Source organism: Mugil cephalus, chromosome 3, assembly GCF_022458985.1.
Source record: "Mugil cephalus isolate CIBA_MC_2020 chromosome 3, CIBA_Mcephalus_1.1, whole genome shotgun sequence".
Taxonomy (NCBI): Eukaryota; Metazoa; Chordata; class Actinopteri; order Mugiliformes; family Mugilidae; genus Mugil; species Mugil cephalus.
Genome location: NC_061772.1, coordinates 18,238,748 through 18,256,210, shown reverse-complemented (window position 1 = coordinate 18,256,210; position 17,463 = coordinate 18,238,748). Strand labels below are relative to the sequence as shown.

The 17,463-nt window shown below is 41.7% G+C and overlaps 1 protein-coding gene across 3 annotated transcripts; it reads left to right on the top strand.

Annotated features, from left to right (window-relative positions):
- The first annotated feature begins 529 nt into the window (after nucleotides 1–529).
- Nucleotides 530–17,126, top strand: LOC125004983 (sodium/potassium/calcium exchanger 1-like). 3 transcript variants are annotated; one of them, XM_047579850.1, is made up of 12 exons: nucleotides 530–781; nucleotides 1,402–2,562; nucleotides 6,316–6,465; nucleotides 6,969–7,077; nucleotides 8,635–8,688; nucleotides 9,682–9,732; nucleotides 10,265–10,342; nucleotides 12,623–12,780; nucleotides 13,144–13,452; nucleotides 14,759–14,848; nucleotides 15,227–15,393; nucleotides 15,851–17,126. In XM_047579850.1, the coding sequence occupies exons 2-12, from the start codon at nucleotides 1,573–1,575 to the stop codon at nucleotides 16,098–16,100; spliced, it is 2,406 nt and encodes an 801-aa protein (XP_047435806.1). In that variant the 5' UTR covers nucleotides 530–781; nucleotides 1,402–1,572; the 3' UTR covers nucleotides 16,101–17,126. The 3 variants fall into 3 exon arrangements, with proteins under 3 accessions (XP_047435806.1, XP_047435807.1, XP_047435808.1); XM_047579851.1 differs by lacking the exon at nucleotides 8,635–8,688; XM_047579852.1 differs by lacking the exons at nucleotides 8,635–8,688; nucleotides 9,682–9,732; nucleotides 10,265–10,342 and having other exon boundaries at nucleotides 531–781.
- The last annotated feature ends 337 nt before the right edge of the window (nucleotides 17,127–17,463 follow it).

The window sequence follows — 17,463 nt, the reverse complement described above, 5'->3', positions numbered from 1 at the left end:
TCTTCTCTTCAAAAACACACTTTTCACTTTGTCCGATTACACTTTTTAATTTTCACCTTTCCCCTTTAAAAAAAAAATACATATTGTAAGTTGCTGTGTTTATTTGGGACATTTAAAACCCTTTATCTTCACTATTTACATTTAATTAGCTTTTAGTGTACACTGCATGAGTTATGCAGCTAACATGAACTCAACCAGACTCAGCTAGGATACATGTGTGAGTATCATGGGGGCACCCAGAGAAGTGATTTAATTCTTCTTTAAATTCTAATGCTCAGATAGGATTTTATATTTTGGTCGTTTATTATCCTGAACCAATAGACAAAAGGTGACACTATTGATCCAGTTTAATTGAATTGGTACAAGTTCATATTTAAGCGCGTTTTGTTCTCTTTTAGCTAATTAATTGAACCAGTTCTCCACTCGGTTTTAATGTGTCCACACCTGGCCAAACCCAAAGGAGAGGAGCCATCCAACTCCTCCTGTCTCAACACTTCCTCACTGCGCTGCGTCCGACGCCCCGCGCTCTGAGCGAAGCGTCTGCGACCAGGGCACCGGTGTTGAATGTTGGCGTATTGATACAGCGATATGTGTGAAAGGGAAGGGGAGAGGTGTTTGGCCCCTAATCCTCTTAGCGGCATTATGCTGAGCTTCGTTCAAGCCCTGACATGCGGTGCGCCCTTGTAGCTCCCCAAAAACCGGAGTCAGCATCTCTGCGTCCGTTGCGCGCAGCTGGAGGAACGGTCGGCAGCGGTGTGGAGCCGAGCGGCCGGCGTCGCAGGTAAGACCCGCACCACCACTCCCTGCAGCTTTCTGCTTTTTATTACCTTTTGTGAAAAAAATATATAGATTTTTTTTTTTTTTTTTTTGAATGGTTAATGAATGCGGATTAAACATTTACATCGAGCCTGTAGCATAATCCGCGCTGGCCTTAATTACTCCACAATTAAACCTCAGCACGCCCATTGAGTCGCGGATTTAGTGGTTTAGATTAAAGCGGGTATCTCAATGAACTGTTTATATATGATTAATTAACGTTTTATTAGGGATCGTGTTGTGCACGCGCTCATTTCACCACGCTCCTTCGCGCGCTTTAGATTTATCGCTAAATGTGATCAAGAGAAATTTCGGAATGAACTGATTTCATTTTGATGAATGTCTGAGCTTTGTGGCCATTTTAACATGTTTGACATGTTTTCAGTGGTCTCCTGTTTTGTGAGAAGCCAAAGCCTGAGTGATTATGTAGCCATAGTAACAGGTGGCTGTCTGCATCCTCCATCACCACTCAACACACACGCACACACTTCTCTTCTTTGGCAAATCTGTAACTATGTAAGCAATGAAGACATTAAAAACACACACGTGTTCGATGATTTCAGCAGTGTATTTTGTTGTTTTCAGTCCTTCCACAGGTCAGGGTGGACATCGGGGCAGCTGTGTAGGATGAACCACACTTTGTGTATGCGTGTCTGCCTCTTCTCTGTCAGTGGCGCCTTCTTGCCACATAGCAGCGCAGGAACCATCAAGGAAAAGCAATGCATCTGACATAACTTCCTGTTTGGAGTCGAGACAATGAACGTGCACTCGCCTCCGAGGAGGAGACTCAGACGCACGCGTGTTCTCTTCTTCGTCGCAGGTGTGCTGCTGTGCTTCGTCTACACGCTATGTCTGAAGGCCAGGCTGTCACGGCCGCGAGCCTCCGCCCAGACGCACGATGCTGTGGGAGCAGAGGGAGGTGGAGGTGATGCCGTGGAGGTCAGCATTCGCGAGGTGGTGGCGTCCAATGAGACGGAGGAGGAGACTGTCTCACCCGAGTCCACCAAACCTCCTCTTTTGATAATTGTGAACAGGACAGATATTGAACAGTGTATCTATGTTGATCCTCAACCTCCCAAACCACCTCCAACTCCGACTCCACCTCCACCACCGCCGACAACCACAGCTGCCCCTGGTCGCCCACCTCAGCCCCCTCACAGGAAGGGCGAGTACCCAGAGGACATCTTCTCAGTGGAGGAGCGACAACAAGGCTGGGTGGTCCTGCACATCCTGGGCATGATCTACATGTTTGTCGCCCTGGCCATCGTCTGTGATGAGTTTTTCGTCCCTGCGCTGGAGGTCATCACCAACATACTGGAGATCTCAGACGACGTAGCGGGGGCGACCTTCATGGCGGCCGGAGGCTCCGCCCCCGAGCTCTTCACCTCCCTGATTGGCGTCTTCATCTCCCACAGCAACGTGGGCATCGGCACCATTGTGGGCTCAGCCGTCTTCAACATCCTGTTTGTGATCGGCATGTGCGCCGTCTTCTCCCGGGAGATGCTGCACCTCACCTGGTGGCCCCTCTTCAGAGACGTGACCTTCTACATCCTGGACCTCATCCTGCTCATCATCTTCTTTCTGGACAGCGTGATCCTGTGGTGGGAGAGCGTGATGCTGGTGATGGGCTACGTCAGCTATGTGTGCTTCATGAAGTTCAACAGTCAGATCGAGCAGGTGGTCAAGACGCAGCTTAACAAGCACATGAGTATCGTCAAGGTGTGGACGGCAGAGGAGCCAGAGAAGGTCAGTTCATGTCACATCTGGAGACAAAGAAGCTGTTTAAACAAATTGAGAAACGATGCGACTAGTGTCAGTTAAATACAAATATGGGAATAAATCGTGACTGATTGGTGACCAATTACAACATCAGTTAGGCAAAAAAAATAAAAAATCATTAAGCACTTTATTGAAAATGGTGTAAAAACAAAGCCAGTTGATTATTTAATTAACAAAAATGAATTAGGCACAGTTTTTAAAATACATTAGCTGCGATAAAGCAGAAATACCAAACACTGTCAGTCGTTTGACGGTAAACAAATAGGTTCAGTACTTTTATATTGTCAGATATTGTCTTATTTATTCTGTTTCAATATGTGAAAACCCGAAGTTAGTTTTTGCAATTTTAAGCTGAGTTATAAATACGTCTGTGAGGCACACTGTTGCAATAATTTCTTCCTACTAAGACACAATCTGCACTTGATTTTAACTCAACAAATGTTTATCCACAATTTACTCTGGTATCTGAGTAACATCTAGTAAACACTACAATACCCAGCTGATGTATTATTTAATTTTTAAGCATGGGAACTATACTAGTAACCCCGGTTAAAGATTGATGTCTTCTGCAGAAAACTTTTGGCTCTGACAGAGAATGTATGAAGCTGAATGTAAAGTTGCATTTCGTTAACCTAATAGCATAATCGCCTGAGTAATTTTGGGGGTTACATTGTGTTTTTTCATGATTATTTCTGTTCAAATATGACTTAGACAGTTACGCTATTAGGCTAACGATTTGTGCATTGCTGCTTCTGGTCATTGCATCTAAAGTGTTGGCTGCATTTACATGGACAATATAGAATATCTTCAGTCTGATGGAAATCATTCTGATCACCGACATCAACGTAACTGTCCAAAATAACATGGACACTAAAATAAAATGGCCTGATCAGATATGTATATTCACTGCCCCTATTAGTCACTGTAGAACTTAAGTGGTTATGCAGCCGTGGAGAAACAATCAGCTGAAAATGTAATAATATATAATTTTTTTTACTCCAACCTTTTAGACTGAACTGAACTGAATTCAGTGGAAGGTGACAAAGATGTCTCCACTTTTCTGACTGTCCACATGTGTACCAGCTTTGTTGATCTTTTCAAACACACATTTCAACAGCTGGTTGTCTTGCTACCTCCATATTTCTGTTCCTCTTGGAAACTCAGCTCAGTTTACCACACATGGAGCAAACATGCTCAGAAAGAATGGATTTATTCCAAGCAGAGAGGAACAGTCAGATTAAGCGTTCGCATGGATTATTAGGAGCTAATATTTTCCTATTGATCAGATTATCAAAGGTTTACATCACTCATCACTTTCAATCTGATTGAAAACACCTTCTCATCAGGTCAGTCTGTTACGACTCAGACATTTTTCTTCTGATTATCAGTGGGATAGTTGTGTCCATGTAAGCACAGTCAGTCAGAAGAGTTGCATTATTGCTAAGGTCCTGTTTCAAGCAAAAAGAAAAAACAACATTCAGACATAACAAAAGGCCGATTCAGTCACAGCAGTAGTTTCCAGACAGACTTCCATCTATACTCAGTGTATTGTCTGTCCTTTCATCTCCTCACAGTTGGGACCACCGCCTGCCCAGAGACACTGAAAGTGGGACAGTGATTTGTGGGTCTGGGCAGGTGACAGCATGTATTTGTGTGAAATCCTTTGATGATACCGAACAGAAAGGACTCCAGGTGTCGCAGACAGCGTGTCACAGCGATGAAGTGATGGAAATGTCACTCCGTTTCTGTGGCTGCCCTGAAAAAAACAGAATACATAAACATTATTTTGTTTAGTTATTTCAAGGTAATTGAAGACTGAGGAGTGAAAGGCTTATTTCTTGCAGCACACCTGCGCACCAAACAGCTCTCTGCAGCGAATGTCTGAGCCTGTGTTAAACATGCAGAGCTGTGGTTCAGTGTTCCAAGTAGTGGCCGCGCATTCTTCAATTAGTCTGAAGCATGTCTGCAATCAGCATGTGCTCCTTTAGTCATGACTCTGAGTGCAATTAGGCATGCTGCCACATAAGTGGGCCAGAATTACTGAAATTCAAATGATCCTCTTCCAGGAATCTCAATATTGAGATTTTTTTTTTCTTTTTTCTTCTTTCAAGACCGTTTGAGACACAATATTGCATAAAAGAACGGATAGCCGTCATTTTCAGCTTCTCTTGGAGTGTTAGACATGGTTGTTCATATAAAAAATGCCACAAAAATCAATTTGCTTTGTTGTCCTTAAAGTTGCAGGGGGTTATTTAAGATATACTGGTCTATTACTAAAAATGTCTGCTAGAGTAAAGGCAACTGAGTTAGATAGACCATCTTAATTCAGCAAAATGCAGCAAAATGAAGGCGTTAAAGCTGGAATTTGACACAGAGCTGCAGGATTAGCACAACTAAAAACAAAATAAAACAATAAAAAAAATAGTAAAAGGGAAGACAGGCAATAAAAGCTAAAGAATAAAAGCCAAGGTTCCTCATCTGGCTGGGGCTGAATGCCAAAGCAAATGGATGGGTTTTTTGCTCAGTGGACTGTGCAGCTCTATCCTGAATGCGTAAGTTCGGGGGCTGCTAATGAGAAGGCTCTGTCCCCACGAGTAGAGAGCCTGGACCGAGGCACTGCCAGGAGAAGCTAATTAGATGACCTGTGCCCTGGTAGTCGTGTAAGGCTTGGACAACTCAGATAAATAGGACGGTGCCAGACCATTTAAATATTTAAAAACAATCGATAAAACTTTAAACCGTGCAAAGAAGCAAGGACGGGACTAATGTGGCTTTCTTACCATTAGCATTTTGAACAACCTGCAAATGATGTTTATCAAGCTTAAAGTCACTGTCCAAGATGACACCAAGGTTCTTAACAAATCCATGGCAATATGAATTAAGTGTGCCAATGGCGCTGTCATATCCTTGTTAAAGATTTTGTTATAAATAATAAAATAGATAAATTAAATTATCTCTGTTTTATTCTTGTTCATGGATAGGAAGTTAACTTCCATCCAAGAACGAACATCGTTGAGGCAATTTAAAAAAACCTGAGCAGAGGCTCGTTGGTTTGTTTTTATGGCAGATATATTTGAATGTCATCTGCAAAGCAATGAAGTGATACATTATGCCTCTGAAATATGGACCCTAAGGGCAACATATACAGTGAAAAGAGGAGAGGGCCCAAAATATAACCCTGAGGCACCCCAGAGCTCAGTGGGCTAGTGGATGAGGAGAACTGGCCTAAGTGGACAAAAACAAAATCCTTTCTTGTGAGGTAGGACTCGAACCACTTAAAAACACTTCCCCTAATGCCTACACAAGTATTCAGACATGACAGTAGGATGTTATGATCCACCGTGTGAAAGGCAGCTGTGAGATCCAGAAGGACCAGGACAGCAGAGTTACCAGAATCAAAATTCTTAAAATTGCTGTTTCTGTGTTATGGGACAGCTTAAAACCAGACTGGAATTTTTCTGAGATGTGATTTTGATCAATGTGAGACCGCAGCTGCTCAAATACCACCTTCTCCAAGATTTTGGAAAGAGATTGAAGCTAAAATCGGATGAAGCTGAAATGGTATTGTTTTAGATCATTACATTTAAATTGAACATGGTGAAACATTTGTAAATTGTAATAGTCTGTTGCTGAACATGAAAGTTGAACAAAAACACCAACCAACCTTCACGTGCATTCAGGAAACTGAACTGCTGCAGATTAAACTGTCGGACTTTACAGGAGAGTGAAGCTCATCCACCTCCTGCTCCTCCTGCTGCGGCTCCGTCAAAAGCCGAAGATAAAGCCAAACCAGAGCCTGCTCCACCTCCCAGCACTCCTCAGCCCAGCAAAGCCCTGCCAGATGCACAAGACGACAAAGCCAGACACAGGGTATGAAAAACTAAACTTAATAACACCGATGAGGATTAATGACATATCTCCGGTAACGTCTAAATAATCGGTGCTTATTCGGTTTTATTGTCTGGAAACTATTTTCTCAAACTTTACACAGTAATTAATCAGTAAAGTTTCATAGAGTGTCTGGGAAAGTCTTGAAAGGTGTGCAGTTATTTTATTTACATGTGGAACAAAAGGATCTATTAAGGAGTCAGCTATCTTGGAGTTTGATGACGTAGAACGTTTCCAACATGAGTTTTAAATGTCTTTTGGCCACTTTGTTGAGATTCTTTTCTCAGATTAATCAGACTGGGGTTCCTCCATTAGTGTCAGATGGCCCTCCTTCACTATCGTGTTCCCAAACAGTCCTCACAATGTGCTGCAGGATAATTTAATTGTCTACATTTGCAAATGTTTAAATGCTGTTTCGGTTGATATTCCGTGCTGACAAAACCCTTAAAGTTAATCTCGATGACTGCATGTCTGTTGGTCCCTAGCTCCGTCCCGTCCTGCAACGAGGTGGCAGCTCGGCTTCTCTTCACAACACCTCCCTGCGGAGCACCATCTTCCAGCTGATGATCCACACACTGGACCCTCTGGGAGAAGGTAACCGAAGTGGCTTCTGCTGTAAAGAAACTCACAATTTAATTGACTGAATGAAAGTTTATATTGCATGTAAAACAATAAAACTGTTCCATTCAGACGATATGAAGGATGCAATGGTTTTAAAGTATGTTAGGTTCATCTTATAAAACAACCTTATGTCTAACATCAAATATAGTATGAAATAGATAGAAAGATGGCTTTAAAATGAAGGAGGCCAAAACATTACCCTTAGCAAAATAATAATAAAAAAGAATAATTCTCTAATATTCATTTAGACTTTTACTTTTAAGGGACATTTTATTTTTTATCATAGCAATAGGCAAATAATAGTGTGTATGTAGTAGGGATTCAACTAATTACTATTATTATTATTATTATTATTATTATTATTATTATTATTATTATTATTTTTATCATCAGTCATTCTGCTTAATTTCAGTTTATTGGAAATTTAAGTTCAAGTTCCCCATTTACCCATTTAAACTTACTTCTCCCATAAAAACTACAATTTACTATTTTAAACAACTGCAGATTTGTTTTGCCATGTAAGTTTATACAGTAGCTCACATTAATGAGTTTTAGTTGTTAACAAATTCACTGATAAGCGTTTGTATCTGGCTACATTGTAGCTGAAGACTTTTATTCAGTGATGATTTGCTGCTTATAAATGCTTAAGATACTTAGAATAAGTCAGAGTATTATTGTAGGTGACGCAAAAAGCAGCATCTCTTCACATCCGAAACTAAGAAATGACTAATCTACTAAACCTCCCCCTCCATGGTGACTCAGCTCTGTCCGTCCTGTCGTCGTAGCGTGATGAACCCCTTCGACCTTCAGCCCGTCCTCAAACTCACCTGGCCGTTGTTCCTCGCTCTCGCAGCGCCCGGCCACCGCTGAGCCTTAATCAGCTTTTCAATACGGGCTAATAAAAGCTGGATAAGAGCCAGCGTGCTAGCAGAGCAAGCTCTTTATCTCTGGTGTCACAGTGAGAGTTGAGAGTTGCTGCATGCAGCTGGAATGTGTCTCTAAACATGAACGTAACAAGATTCAGACGCCTGATAACTGCACCGAGGGTTATGAAGGGGTCATTATGCTACACTGGGTTTCTGTGTCCCAGTGTTTTGACTGACAGGAAAGGAGGAGGCTGTGGTGCATTCAGGTACATGTACATATGAACTGAGATCCACACAATACTTGAGCTTTTGGTTAGTTTAGTTCTAGAGTAAAGCAGGATCCGTTTGTTTGTGTCTTTCTAGTTGTAAGGGAAGTTAAACAGGGCTAGGACAAAGGTTTTTAGTAACTTTAAAACTATTACTACATACAGGATATTTATAGCCAACAAGTTAGACATGATTTTATGATCCATGTTTCAGTAACACAGGCCTTGATTTACGAGCATTTTTCTTCAAAGTTGGCATCCAGACACTAGGGGGCACTCCGCAAAGGAGTTAAAACTAGTGTGATGGTGCTCATCTTAGTCCAGCTGTATTCTCTGTTGCTTCTTGACTTTAACTACAACAACGTCTTAGGAAACTGTGTCTGTGGTTTCCATCCTAGAAGCCACCCTAAGAGGGGCTATTAAAACCCCTGGCCCGAGGAAAGTCAGGAGAGGTAAGGGCCACGACGAGATGTCACCTGGGTGTAGTGTTTTCTCGACGCATGCCATCTTGTGAATTTATATGTGCATGTGTTTCATTGCTGTTGTTGGGTTCAATAATAATAAAACATAATGTTGATGAGCCAAACGTAAAGGATCACAGATGAAAAGAATTAATAAAAGTTATAGTCGGTCCTTCAGCTGACCTGAATGACAAGGTCCAAACTATTATGGTTATAAAGGTTGTGGGGAGTGACCCCAGTCAACAGAGCTCAGTTCCAACAGGAGACAGCAGGGTGCTGGAGCAGGTTTGATCCCTGGCTGGGTCAGCCACCAACTTTTATAGAGCTTGATGAATCTGCGAAGATCCCGGTGTTGTCTTTGGAACCTTGAGCGGGGACAGTCCTTGTGGAGTCCGGCTCTTGGCGTATCTGATTTTTGACCCATGTAAAGATGGATGAACGTTCCATGATGTCACTCATCGTTTTTTTGAAGCTCACTGTGGTGGCTTTGACGTGTTGCCACATGAGTGAAGCTAAGTCAGCATCAAATCTAGCAACATGTAAAGACATCTAGCTGTCGCTCACAACATCCACATCCTTAATAGTGCCCAGTTTTAAGCCTTGATGTACATTGTAACATGGACATCTAAGGGGGTTCACTCCCAGACTACAGCCAGACTACAAGGGGCCAATGAACTGCAGTTTGTTGCATGTAAACGTTAGCTTCATTTTTCATTCAGGATGAGGCCTCTTGGTTCACATCTGTTTTTGCGGCATCCAAACGACCAGGCTTTATTTACACAGATGGTCAGAATGTTTTGGCTCATTCCTGTAGTTTCAAGTGATTTTTGTTTACTGATGTTATAAAGTGCGTGTGGACTTGGATGAAGATGATGTTGTACTGCAGTTTGGAAACACAAGAAACCAAATGTTTCAGTTTGCAGTGACGCTGTAATTGAGACTTAAAGTGTTGGACATTTTCTTTTGTGTATTTCTGCCAATCAGAGACATCCTTTAATGGTGATGTCAGAGGAGAGAGGTCTGTACAGAGGAAAGGTGAGTTGTAAACACGTGGATTTTGTGTTGTGTCGGTATTTTCCCATTTCCTGTTGTCATGCTTGGTCTCATTTACATCTTAAGTTCATATTAGATGGTTGTTTGTCTGTCTTGAATGTTGACATCAAGTGGGTTGTGCGTTTGTTTTGTGTATCTCTGACCTTAATCACTAACTGGTCTTTGGTTCTGATCAAAACTTTTCTATAAGGACTAACAAGGCTTTAAAACCTTGAAAAAATAAGGCCAGCAGTGTGTATGGGCTGTGTTAGTATTTATTTGTAGAATCTGAAATACAGATTACCATCTGCAGTTTATGTTTCTGGAAGGTCATAGTTTTGTATTTTGTATGGATAATTATCTCACTTTAGTGCTCAATTCAAGTAGTGTTTTTTTTTAAAGAAAGGCTCATTGTTTTACAAAGCGTCCAGTTGTGCTTAAGTTCAAATGTATGCATGCACAAAAATGCATGTTGAAGACAAGCGTCTGAGAGATCACATGAGATTTGTGTGAGTGACGGTTCTCTTAACTGCAGCGAAGAACAAAGTAAAACCTCTGAACGCCCCGGTGACGGGAAAACTGCAGAACAAGTCCCATCATTGCCGCATCGAAGGTGAGTTATACATGAAAACTAACGTAAAAATTAAACTCCCTAAAGCAGCGGTTTTCAGAGTGTGAAGCATGCCACCCCTGAGGGGCACCAGAGGACTTGGAAACAAAAGAAAAATAAAGTTTAAACATCTTGTTAGCTAACTACTGTACATGTGAGGGGCAAAATGGATTCATTTTTAGTACCTCAAGCGATAGTGAGACAGGACATGGAATCTGGGGCGGTAGAAAACGGAGGAAGTGTGACCCTGATTAGTTTGGCTTTTCATGTGTTGGTCCTAAAGCATATCCAATCTTCTTAATAAATGTGAGATATACTTTGAAGTACTGTTTGTTAGCTGTGTAAGAATAGCTTAGCATAAAGACAGGAAGTGGAGGGATGTTAATATGTCCATTTTCAGTTTTAACCCCCATAATAGAGTTCACAGTAGTTTTCGCGGTTATGTAGAGTTTTCTTAGAGTGGTTTTGAAGCTCAGTGAGGTGTCCCCAGGTGTCGCCATCTTGTTTGTGCCTGACTCCTCATAGCTCCCAGATAATTGAGAAATGGTTTGTCTAGCCAGGTCCAAGTGGACATTTGAGCAACTGCAGATATTGACGCTTCCTCGCTGGCTTCACTTTTCAACCCTGCTCATTTTAGATAAAATTTTATTTTCTCCTTAGTTTATTCTGAGATCAGCAGCTGGAAGCTAACGCAGGCACGTCAAGAAACTGATATTTACATGCTCTGAAGAAGGCTCAGAATTTTCTTAAAATTACGCCACTTGAATGAAGTTCTGAAAGAAAACAAGTTCAGTTGTCTTTGTTCATATATAGTCTATATATCGTCATATACCGTGATCTTGATGGGTCTCTAGTTATATTAGCAAGCTACTGTTTATAGCATTTTAGCATGTTTGTGTTGTTGTATGTTTGCATTAACTTGCCTACTAGCAAGCTAACATGTAAACTTTACTTTATACAGTATGTTAGTCTGCCATTTGGCTAGTTAGTTTACTAACATATCTACATTAACGTGAATTTATTTAATTTATACATTTACAAAGTGGTAGCTACAACCACATGGCTGCCTTTAAAACTTAAATGTCTACTCTTTTTTTCATTACAAACGATGATTTTATCTACGATTTTCTGAAGGCTCTGACCTGTATTTTTTTCATAGTGCTGTAGTCACTTTTATATTTTGTGACCACTGGTTTTTGATTATACTGTGAGAGCTGTATTGAACATCTTGCTGCTTGTGTGTTTGTGGAGTTACAGCTCCGTTATAACGCTGGTTGTCTGTCAATAATCAGAGATGGTTTGTGGTTGAAGGAGGTTGTTCTCCACAATCAGCAGATCCTCTGAGTCGGCGTGTTTGTGCGTCACAGTGTGGAGTAATGAGGTGCTTCAGAGTCAGAGGTACACGGCCAAGTGGGAGCCTAGAGAGGCCTCAATGAGCCCGATTCAATCCACCCCGAGGACTTCTGTAAAGATGGGACGATGTGTGTGTGCATGTGAATCTCGCTGCCTGTTTATTTCCAGACACTCCAATCAGTCCCACTGGCTCTTCATATGGGACCACACGGCATAATGATTTTCCAGCTTAGCATTAAAAATCCGATTGGTAATGCTCCAAGTGTGAGATAAACGGCAGTTCGCTCACATTCATATGATATTAAAGTGTGTGAGCTGAGTTTCCATAGCAGGGATGAAACCTGTTGGGACGCTCATGTTGTTCACGTAGCTGTGAGTTGTCAAAGTGGTCTCTCGTCTGTAATGTTTCACGCCTACGTGCTGCTCTAAGCATGGAGCCCACCTGGTAACACTATGAGCCATGGGGGGCATGAATTGAGGACAAACCTGTTTAAAGTTTGTCAGAATTTACTGGTATACTGATGAACAAAACGGAGAAAAAGAATCTTACGACAAATTTAAGAATAATTACATTTGCAGTGTTAAGGTTAGGAAGTTCCTTTACATCACAAATGATGAAAATGTTAAACCTCGTAGTAGCTTTAGTGTCGATTAGCCTACAGTAGCTACACTTATCCAAATATGACTCCGGTAAAAAATTCAAATCCACAACGCTCAGATGACATGTATGACAACTCCTTCTTTTCTGTCCATCATCACATAAGTTGGACATTTCGACATGGAAAGTCTATGGTCTAATTTTGGAGCAAGCCTCAAGTCGCCGCTGTATTGAGTGTCTTTATGATGAAAACAAAGCTTAAAATGGTTGAATGAGGTGTGTGTGATTCCTTTTCTCAGTTTGTACACATGCTGTCCTTCCTCTTTTCGTAGATGATGACCAGAAGGAGGCAAAATCGGAGCAGCCTCCTCCTCCTCCTGCTGCAGCCTCCAGTTCATCGGCGGGTGCTGCAGCCGAGCCGTCCACCTCGCAGCCTCCAAAGACAGAAGAGACGACTCAGAAGGCGCCGGAGCAGCCAGAAGAGTCAAAGGTGAAATAAACAGAAATGTTACCCCACACACACATCTCATTTTCTTCTGTGTTTCCGTCCTTGAAGCACTTGAATGTCATCACAATTGGTCCCTTGTCAAATATTGGTCAAATCCCTCCATATTTCAATTTTTCCTGCTTGTAACTTGTCAACTTTGAGGACAAAAATGTTGACTTGCTTCCTTATATATCCCACCATCTGACAGTGGTCATAATATTAAGTCTGGAAAACACTATTCCATACTGTTTCGAGGCCTAAATGTTTCAGATCGTCCTCCTGAGTGTGTAGTTACTTAGTGGGATTCATGGTGGTTAGGACACCAGTCTCTGTCTGTTGTCTCACACTTTGTCTCCCCCCCTGAAGGAGGTGGTGGAAGCAGAAGCAGTAGAAGCAGCAGAAGCAGCAGCAGCGGGAGCAGCAGAGGGGGGGTCAGAGGGCTCCCATGGCAGCGCTGAGGACGAGAGCAGTGACCAGGAGAGCGGCGACTCCAGCGAGGGTGAAGACGACGAAGACGACGACAAGGAGGACGACGACAAAGAGCAGGAGGAAGAGGACGAGAATGAGCCTCTGTCTCTAGAGTGGCCTGAGACCAGACGAAAACAGGCCACCTATCTGTTCCTGCTGCCCATCGTGTTCCCGCTGTGGCTCACGCTGCCCGACGTCCGCAACCCGGTGAGCATGCACCTGTCACCGTGGCAACAGGAACCTCATTCATTCGTATTTATCTACCCGAGTGGAAAAATGACACCGGTGCAGAGGCCGTTGACTTTCCTCACCTGTTGTTTTAATGAGCCTAAGCACAGATCTGGAGATGGTTTCAACCAGGTTACTAATTAAAATGCTCCAAGTGTGACGCTCGTTCTGTTTTACCAGTGGGCCCTCAGCTTCTTTTTTTGGCATTTTATGTTTGGATGATCTATATACTGCTTGATTTTACTGATTCACATATTTGTCACATAGAAATTAGAATCATAAAAAACTTTATTGTCATTGAATGCATGATACAACAAAATATCTGTCACTTTTAAAAAGGACAAAATATACGTTAAATACTCTGCAACATGCACTTTCACCCATTCACCAGCAGACCAGTAACATATTATATATATATATATCAAGATGGGTTTTATCTTGATTGAGTGTGTTTATTCAGGGATTTTATGGCTCTGGGGAAGAAACTGTTTAATAGTGCTGTGGTGGTGGGTGTTTTTATGGACCTGTGTCGCCTCCCAGAGGGCGGGAGGTCAAACAATTCAGAAAAGTCTGAATCGAGCTTAATCTCATATGTTCACAGTGAAACTTTGTCACTAATTAAACACCAGCAGAGAACAACAGATATGTAAAGATGACAGTTTCATGGGTTGATAATGTCTCAGTGAGCAGTGTGTGGCTGAATATTAACGCCTTCTTCTAAATAATTGCATCGTCTAAATAAACCTGTAATCAGACAGGATGAGTAATACCTGGTAAACTCTATTAGTTATTACAAATAAATGTGCTACGTCAATTATTTGTAAAATAATAATTACACAACAGTTTACCTAGCATATTTTTCTAAACACAGACGTCTTGGGATAAAACTACACCCATAAGACTCTGATTTTTTGTGACTGGAAGTTTTTTTTTTTTTACAATCAAGAATTATGAAAATTTTTTTTTTTTTTTCAGATATGTCAAATTCGTTCTATTCGCAGCATTTACAGAGAAATATGTGACGGAAAAGAAAGCCAATGGAAAGTGCTGAAACACAACAACTCTTGCCTCACACATCCAAATATATATTTTAAATAAAAACTTTTTATGAGATTATAATTACATGCAGCGTTAAAAAAAGGCAGAAACAAAATCACTGCGAAGATTTTGTTTCTTTGTGTCGAGCACTCGAGGCTCCACTAGAGTTTTACCTGGTCACATGGTACTAAAGATGCTTCATCAATCTGTCCCCAGGTGTTTTTGAACATCTTTTGTGTTTTTCCAGGCGTCCAGGAGATACTTTGCCATGACGTTCATCGGCTCCATCTTGTGGATCGGAGTCTTCTCCTACCTGATGGTGTGGTGGGCTCATCAGGTTCGTCTGGAAGTTTTGGTGGATGTTGTTAAGCGCTGCCTCTCATCAGAAAACCACTGACAGGAGAAATAAATACCTCTGACCATCTTGTGACAATTCATTGTTCTGCTGGGAAACTTTTGGACCTGGAATTCACTCACGTGGATGTTACTTAGACATGTAGCGCCCACTTAGACCAGACCAGGCACCCACACCCCATAGCAATGACACCCTTTGATGGCAACAGCAGCAGACACACACACAAAAATAGTTTAGGGACAAGGTGTTGACCTGGCCTCTAAATTCACTAGATCCCAAACTTATCAACTATGGGTCAAAGAACTAACGAACTGAGAGACTCAGAGTCTGACGCTTGTTCTCATCTCTTCTTGTTCACAGGTGGGAGAAACCATCGGCATCTCAGAAGAAATCATGGGCCTGACCATCCTGGCGGCCGGGACGTCCATCCCTGACCTGATCACCAGCGTGATCGTGGCCCGCAAAGGTCTGGGAGACATGGCCGTGTCCAGCTCGGTGGGCAGCAACATCTTTGACATCACCATAGGGTGAGTGGGAAGTATTTATTATCTGAACTCAAATATCAGTTCTTTCTGAGCTGAGAAGAGAGTTGTGATGTCAATAATGTTGTGTAGCTCAATAAACCAGACACTGCTTCTGTTTACACGGGCAATATTTCTTCAACCTCACTGAAATCGGATTTATTACATTGGATCGAGTTACATCTTTATTAGGAGACCAGACTGACATCACCCTTCTCAGTTTGATCAAGTATCAGGTATTTTTATTTAGATTATTGATGTCCATGTAAACAGAGCAAATGATTACTTTATACAAGGTCATGAACCAGGTCAAATTGTTTTGGAATCACTTTTAAAAAAAAATGTATTTCAGAAATTCTGTTAAAAATTTAAATCTTAAGAATCTATCTTAGCTATCATGGTGTGAACTAACATTGTCTCCTGGTCAGTTGAGCTGAATGTGACCCACCCTGTCTGGTTTCAGTCTACCGGTCCCATGGCTCATATACACTCTGCTCCACAACGGCCAGCCGGTAATGGTCAGCTCCAACGGCCTGTTCTGCGCCATCGTGCTGCTCTTCCTCATGCTCCTCTTCGTCATCATCTCCATCGCCGTCTGCCGCTGGAAGATGAGCCGAATGTTGGGCTTCACCATGTTCGTACTGTACTTTGTGTTCCTCTTCCTCAGCGTCCTGCTGGAGGACCGTGTCCTCACCTGCCCCATTTCCATCTGAGCCGACCGGTAACGACTTGGACCGTGCACACAGGATCAGTGCAGTAGCTAGGATGTGTTAGAGAAGATCTGAACGCAGTGTCAAAAGTTGTTGCAAGGAAAATTCCACTCCCGACATATTAAGTCTGACCAAATTTTTCCAGCTGGGCCTTCAGTACTTACCATCTGTAATTTTTTTTTTTTTTTTTGAGTGTCTGATTTGTGTTTGTGATACAAAAAGTCAGAAATCTGAGCTTTCTGCTCACAACAGTCACATTTTACTCCTTACGTAGAGTTTAAAATGCAGGAAGTAATTTTCTACCAAGTATCCAGTATACTTAACTTCAGATTCATTTAATTTCCTATATTTCCCAGACTTCTGTTGTCACTACAACTCACTCATTAACTCATTCATGGTCTCTTGTTGCTAGTTTTGTCGTATAGGCAACTGTACAGTCACAACTCAGGCTAGCTTAGCTTGTCTAATATCCCTGATAGTCTGTTCCTGTGTGTGTGCCCCTTAACCCTTCGACAGTAGCTACTGGAAATATCTGGTTTTGTCACATGATCTATCTTTTGTGGTGGAGCTTTCCTTTAATTTTCTTCAAAACGCTCTCTGAGGTGACTATGATAGGGTTCATTAAAATGCATTACACTGAAATAGTGACGCTACAGATTCACTGCAGCATATTCAGAATCACTGGATGCAACTTCATTTCTGTATGTTCAGTATTGTCTGAACTGTATCCCCTCCGAATCTGTATTAAACCCCACTAGTGTTCGTTCTTGTTTAGTGTATAAAAGAGATTTTGTGTGGAAAATATTTCATTGCGTCAACATAACCGTGGTGAAGGGATCCATTGATTGTATGTGTGTCAGGTTAAATGTCTTAGAGAGAAAACCTGACCAGCGTCACGTTGTCAGATGTTACCGTCGTGTTTGAGGCTCCTGTTGGATTGAAGTGGATGCAAACATGGATTATTGATATGGGAATCAATATTTCAAATTAAAATTCCATGCTGCAATAAATTATTTTTTTAACAGTGAACTGGAGCCGTGTGCTTTATTATTGGGAAACAACTTGCTGTTCTTAGTTTGGCCTGATGGTTGTGCCAGAAAGCAGCCAGTGTTGCTTTAACGAAAGAAAAAAAAATGGTGTACTCTATTTATTGAAGACAAATAGAAACAAAAGTTAAAATTAGTTAACTACCATTACCAGTACTGTGAATACAGAGTTTCTATATATAGATGGACAACGTGACAGCCGACTTAAGCCAAAATATCCGCCCCCTGGTGGCCGGTTGCTATATAGGCCTTAAACCTGTTATTCAGTATTTAAATTCAAAGGTAAATTTTCTGATCAGTTTAATTTACACTTTAGTACA

Coding starts and splice junctions, on each gene's coding strand:
- LOC125004983 (XM_047579850.1), top strand. CDS start 1,573: ATGAACGTGCACTCGCCTCCGAGGAGGAGACTCAGACGCACGCGTGTT. Junction 7,078..8,634: donor ACTGGACCCTCTGGGAGAAG/GTAACCGAAGTG, acceptor TTTCCATCCTAG/AAGCCACCCTAAGAGGGGCT. Junction 12,781..13,143: donor AGCAGCCAGAAGAGTCAAAG/GTGAAATAAACA, acceptor CCCCCCCTGAAG/GAGGTGGTGGAAGCAGAAGC.